The sequence below is a fragment of the Hippocampus comes genome, unplaced genomic scaffold, assembly GCF_001891065.2.
Source record: "Hippocampus comes isolate QL1 unplaced genomic scaffold, H_comes_QL1_v1.1 scaffold104, whole genome shotgun sequence".
NCBI classification, from domain to species: domain Eukaryota; kingdom Metazoa; phylum Chordata; class Actinopteri; order Syngnathiformes; family Syngnathidae; genus Hippocampus; species Hippocampus comes.
In genome coordinates this window covers 2,162,569-2,169,411 of record NW_017806072.1, presented here as the reverse complement: position 1 = coordinate 2,169,411, position 6,843 = coordinate 2,162,569, and the positions used below count along the sequence as shown (strand labels likewise).

Sequence of the window (6,843 nt, the reverse complement as noted above, 5' to 3'; positions counted from 1 at the left end):
CTTTTGTTTTATGCAACCAAAACACGGCCTAGCCTGGTATCACAGTGATGCCCAACTTTGGATGTAATCAAATAAGTACCACGCCACCTACTGATGCAGATCTGGACAGGACAGCTGTTCAGTGCGCTTGGGGCATATATAAACATCTGCTGGCGCAGGCTGACCAGTATGTTTGCCACAGGAAATTATCCTAATTGGCCTCTATGAAATTATTCTCCTTGATGCATACTCGGTATTCTAATTAAAACACACAAACACATCTGTGGTTGCGCTGTTAGTGTGTGCTAAACTGACATGTTGTAAACACATAATGAAATGAGTTCCCAACATATATTAATAGTCCATAAACGGCCTTTTTATTTGCATGGTACAGCATCTCGTTTCAAACTGATTGCAATATGTTCACATGGGGATTTCAAAATTAACTTAACTGTAATGTGATTTTGTTTTTTCTCAACATTAAATTATAAAATTCTGAATGTAACAGGAAACATCTCAAGTGGGTGCAATAAATATTACAAATTTAAATGATGGACATTTAAATGATAATGCTATTTATATTACATTGATAGATTTTAACAGTGCATAGACACATTAGAACTGACAAATTTAAGTATCCTGTTCGAAGAGGTATACACAAACACAAGTGGTGTGATGAAGCACTACTTAAAATAGCAGTTACAAATGTTCCTCAATAACTAACAGAAGCTCAATTTGACGCTGCCATCACCAAAGCCCGGTGACTGCCAATGACCACAAAAGAGACCCTGCACCTACTCTACTAACACTTGCTCGAAGAGTAATGAGGCAGGCTTTGTCACATAAGTGTGCCTTTGCTTTATCCACGTAATTAGCGGTCTGCATATTTCAGGCTAAAGCCATGCGCTGAGGTTCCTCTAGGTTGGCGCGAAATCTTTCAAGAAATCGTGAGGCAAGTTCGTCATCAACAAGCCGCCCGTCACTTGACAAGGTGACGGTCATCAGCTGTTGGGTACGCAGGGTCTGGTTGTCCTCACACAGACTTAATTCGGCCCGGGAGGTCCCAACGGCGAGGATGCAAGCCTGCGGAGGGTTGATCACAGCACTGAAGCCGCTGATGCCAAACATCCCCAGGTTGGATATACTGAGCGAAGTGTAGAAGATGGGGAAATACATGCAATAGTGAATATAAAAACACAAAACAACAAAAACTATAAATTCAGAGAACGCATTGAACACAAGACAAAGTCATTAAAAACAATTTAAAAACAACACTAAAACACCGGTGTCATACTGAGTTGAAAAGCAAAGAATGACAATGGGCTTTAATGTGAGATTTAAAGAATATATATCATATCAAGTAGAACATCATGTCTACACAAATACAAGAAGAAAAAGAAATGCATGGCTGTCGACAACAATGATGTATAAGGCAGGTTGTTTTCATTTTTTTTTAAGATTGACAAACCCAATTCTAATGACGTTGGGACATTGTGTTAAACATAAAAAAACAGAAGACAATGATTGGCAAATCATGTTCAAACAATACTTGATTTAATACACGACAGAGATAAGATATTTAATGTTCAAACTGATAACTTCGTTTTGTTGGCAAATAATCATTAACTTGCAATGGACTCCAGATGGAACAGGGTCATGTTCACCACTGTGCTACATCACCTTTTCTTTTAACAATGTTCAATAGATGTTTTGGAACTGAGGATACTAATTGTTGAAGCTTTGTAGGTGGAATTCTTCAGACCATTTTAGATGAGCTCGGCCCCGTGAAGTCGGCGTGTTTCAGGGTGTTGGTGATAAATGGATTCCTTGCAATTGTACATTGCGCAACATTGTCCTTTAACTGCTGGACTATTTTCCCATGCAGTTGTTAACAGAGGTGATCCACATCCGATCTTTGCTTGGGAATGTGCAATTCAGGTAAATTCCTTTTTCCTCGACAATCATGGGACCCACCTCTTCCCAGTTTGCTTGTTCACCGGCGGGTTGTTCCAAATGGCTGTTAAATGAGCATTCCTTAACTTTCTCAGTCTTTTTGGCCACCTTTCGCAGCTTTTTTGAAACGTGTTGGAACCATAAAATTCCAAGTCCGTGATTATTTGTTAAAACCGATAAAGTTTGTTTGAGCATTCAACATCTTGTCTTTGTAGTGGATTCCATTAAATATAGTTTGAACATGATTTGCAAATCACTGCATTCCATTTGTATTTATGTTTACCAATGCCCCAACTTCATTGGAATTGGGGTTGTACAAAGTTCATGCACATACTGTATGGTGAACGTTTCTCCACATTTGTGCTGTATTTGTGTGGATATCAAAGAATGTTATTGTTATGGCCAAAGAACTATGTTGAAATGGAGAGGAGCTTCATCGTGTTGTCCATAGCCCTGTCTAATAATGGAGAGCTTTGTCACTATCTGGTGGCATCTGTATTTAATTATAAACCTTCATTTTGTGTGTGTGGGTGCTGGTGAGGGCGGGGGGTTGCACTTACGAGTTTACAATTGTCACTATTTAGAGCAGGGCTTGGTCCTTATCTCCTTTAAATACAACCCTAATAACTTTGATACCTATTAACATAAATTGGACAGGCTATTTATTAATGCGTTTTTTAAATTAGTTTTGCATTGCTTGGAAAAGACGCGATGTCATGAGCCGACGAGATGTATGTCACTGTACAGATTCTGCAACAACTGAGGTGGAAAAGATCTGAGGTACACCACTTCCTCGGTTGCACTGCTATGGAGATTTCCGCATTGACCAACCGGGGCCGGGTTTCAAGAATGCACTTCTTTTTAAATGGACTTTTCAATGATTCTAACATTTTGTAGTATCACATTGTGTTAAATAATGCCCAAATGGCATACATCTGTTTTCTGAGGTCGGTCATTTGATGTTTGCAAGTTGAGCCTTGATTAGTCGTTATTTGAGCCCTGAGCCACTCTAATGTAATTTTCAGTCGAGAGCAACTGTCAAAATGGCCGCCCCCTGGGTTGGACAAAAACGGATGGATTTTTGCTGCTCTATTCACTTTCCACAAACTCAATAGTCAAATGTCTTGGCGAGTGGGGCTACATAGAACGTACTGTTGTAAATAACATTATTGGGTTGACTTCCCCTTCAAGCACTGTACAGTGTATCAGTACACAGAACAATACGCAACCAGATATGAATGACAATGATGGCGCCATGAGCTGGCAGTCATCTTCAATAGCGATGCTGTTTTTTTGTTGCTCTTGTCATTTGTATTGTCATATGGTGTTAGTTGTCCTTTGTGCGAGGACCTGCTGTGGACTGTTTTCAGTGTTTTGGCTGTGGCATTTGAGAGGAGGAGGGGAAAAAAAAATCTGTGCGTGATGGTTGTGGCTTCTCAGTAGCATGCGTGTACCAGTGCTCATTTTGATGGGGTGGGGGTGCTTGGGGGGATGTCAGCGTATTTGACATAAAGTGCAATACAACACTGTGATATAGTGCAGTTGGTGCATGCACTATAGATTCAAATTTGACAAATCACTTCAAATGATGACTTTTTTTTTTCTTTACTTGACCTTTGTGTTAAACCCGCTGGGTGATTTGCCGTGCAATGACTCTCAATCTCAAGAATTTAAAACATGATGAGTGCATAAAACACAGGAGTAGATACACAGAAAACACATTTGGTCGTGTCATGTTGTTTTCTTTGCCTTTGTTTTACCTGAATGAGCCTCCCTGGTACTCTTCGGGTAAGAGTTTGCCATCTCGAGCCTTTTGGGCCAATGCCTATGAAGCATACATTATTTGTCATTGTTAGCTGTATATAAGACATCGGTCAACTATTTATCCGTTGGTGGTACTAGAAGTGCCTCACAAAGTACACACAATAACAAAATAATAACCTTTTTCTTGCCAATAATAGTGAATACTAAATAATAACCATAGCTAAAATGTTGCTTCAGGATAAAGAATTATAATTGTAGGTCTACCTAAAGAATCATAACAGAAAACTTCTTTCACATATCTCCTTAAAAACAAAAACACACAAAAAATAAACCCACAAACAGGAACATGGTGTTCCAAGTACAAAAAAATTGTCCAATAGCAGCCTTTGACACAAATGGAAACCATGAGATTGTATCTTGCTGAAATGAGGAAATGGAACTGACAATGACCCACATGATGAGGCATCTCGCAAACAAAACAAACACATGACTGTGGCCAGGGTTTGATGGCAAAGCGTGACTGAGTAGAGTAACTGCGGAGACATCACAATGCATGAAAATGAGTGTGCCCATGGGATTGCCTCGAATGGAACAATTATGTGCACGAACTGTTAACAGTCTTTTTTTTTTTTTTTAGAAGATTCCTTGACTTGAAATTACTGCTGATTCCAGTACCAATACTACAGCTGTCAAGTTAAAGGCATGCAAGATGATTTTAAAAATATATATTTTGTTCTATGACAGGCCTCCAGAATGCCAGTGGCTAAGTGTTATATTTGGTTTGAAATCTTAAAAAAACAAAAACCTTCCAAAATGTTTCTTCACTCAAGTCACGGATAGTGTATTGGTACATTCGCCTGAGGCAGCGTGTGCTCACTTTCCACTCAGTGAAGGTGCGAATGTGAGCTCCAATAGTCGTTTGTCTATATGTGCGCTGCAACCGGTGACCAGTTCAGGGTGAGATCTGTCTTTCCAGCACCCCGTGACCCTGAACTGGACACACGGTAATGAATATGGATGCATGGATGTTTCCTGACAGCGGAGTATTGTGTGTTTTCATAAATCTTGGACCATGAGGTTGCCTGTGACCAACATAAAGAACTGAGAACTGATTGATTTGGTTTTTGTCTACACGGAAAAAAGACCAGACAAAGGCAAAAACACAAAAAAACAAATCATGCGAAACAAATCTAAATGGACAATCGGAATGACACTGTCCAATGTGCATGGCCGAATGCCGCACTGGCAAGAAACTCTCAAGACAAGGGAGTCAAGACACCTAACGCAATCATACAAAGATCAATGTCGATAGCGCCCCAATGACTGTAGGTAATAAGCGAACAGAGCAATGATTCAGATTCAGACTTTTACCTTTGCGTTCGTAGAAATCTCATGAACTCCTTTGTTTGCAGCATCTCTGATGATGGGTGTAATGAGGCCTTTGTCAGTTGCAACAGCAATTGAAATGTGAATAGAGTCAAGTGCTCGAGGTCCGTCATCTGACCATGTCACGTTCACATCTGGTAGCTCCTATCGTCACAAAGTCAATGGCAATCAAATTGTCAGTCGACCTATTTCATCTTTGGCTGGAACTAAAATAGTACAAAAGGAATGGGACTGGAAATGGAGGACCTTTGAAAAACATGAAAAGCTCAGAACAGTCAGCCCCCCCACCGGATACTTGCCGTTTGGTACACATGGATTTGCATATTCGAGGAATTTAAATCTATATTCTTTCAAAATTGTTATTTTGTTTGTTTGGTTTTCACCCCCCCCACCCCCCCTCGCCATTTACCATCCATTGTTTATGGAGAACCTACATTGAATGTTTATCAGCCTTCTTTTTGTTGAAATTTTTTGGGTTCAATTTTATTACCAAATGCATTTCAATCAGGATCAATTATACACAGAAGCGGAAAGATAATGGGGCTCTACTGTAGTTGGTCAGAGAACTTGGAAAAGAAATACCATATGCTTACCCACCACATGCTTGCCCTAATATGCCTTTTGAAGGTCCTTTGTTGGTGGACAAAATAAGCTATATGAGATATGAGATAGGCCACATTCTCCTGTGTAAGTAAGAAAAGAACAAAGCTATGCATTTTTTTCTAGCTGGGCAGATTCTCTCATCCACCAATTTAATTTATACAGCGCCAAATAAGATAAGATAAGAAAACCTATTAGTCTTGCAATGAGAGAAATTCCCAAGCAAAGTTATGAAAGGAAGAAGTAGAACAACAAAATATAGGAGCTGCTGAAATCACAACAGAAGACATCGCAGGGCACTTTTCACATGGCGCACGTCCAGCCCGTTCCTCAGCAATTAAAAGACTCTTGGAAACTGAACCCCGGGTTGGGTTCGAGAGTAGAAAAGGAAAAAGAAACTGAGTAAGCATGAGAGAGATTCTGCACGTTCATGCCAGATATGCACTCAAAGCATAGCAAACTGTTTCCGGCAAAAATTGCGGCAAAATCTGGTCTTCTGCGCATTCACTTCAGAGTTTGCCTGCCCCAGAGGCTCGAATAAGTCAAGCACCACCAGAAGGTTTAACATTCTACAGGATTTGTCAAAAAGTTTGGATGCAATGAAAATGTATGCCATGCATCTACAGTGAAACTCCTCTCCAACGAAACCTACATGGGCGAAAATACCCCCTTAAGGCGTAGAAAAAAAAGTAGTGTGTTTCCGGTAACCCGACCGACCGAGAATTTGTACCTCGAAAAAAAACTTCACAACAACCTTCAAATTTAACACACGTCATCATTAGTTCTACCAACAGTTAACATTAGCATGACTACACCTTGTGACAAATGTTTTATTCATAAAGGTACCATGCTACAACCAGTAAATTATAGAATAACCAATACTGTTTCATAATATTTTTTATAGCGATTAGCCTACAAATCTAATGACCAACTTGCCTCGTAATCGTGCCTCTCGTCGTATCTCGCTCTCGTGTTCTGTGCATACATCCCAGGTGAGTTTAGTGATACGCCCTTTGGACGATTCATACGAAAAATCAGACTGGCATTCCCATTTCTTAAATGTCGTAATTAGTAGACCCTTTGTGAGTTTTTTTTCGCCGCCATCTCAAACTTTCATCCGCGCGATTCCTCAGTTTGCGGACTAAAATAGCAACCCGCATG

At 40.0% G+C, this 6,843-nt stretch overlaps 1 protein-coding gene across 1 annotated transcript in view; it reads right to left on the bottom strand.

Moving 5' to 3' along the window:
* Positions 1–329: 329 nt before the first annotated feature.
* The window catches only part of pdhx (pyruvate dehydrogenase complex component X), a 25,155-nt gene continuing 18,641 nt past the window's right edge, over positions 330–6,843 (bottom strand). The window contains exons 9-11 of the mRNA XM_019894256.1: positions 5,068–5,226; positions 3,693–3,757; positions 330–1,123 (exon numbers count right to left, since the gene is read on the bottom strand). Of these exons, the coding sequence (XP_019749815.1) occupies positions 868–1,123; positions 3,693–3,757; positions 5,068–5,226 (480 nt within the window). The 3' untranslated portion in view covers positions 330–867. The remainder of the gene's footprint in view (positions 1,124–3,692; positions 3,758–5,067; positions 5,227–6,843) is intronic.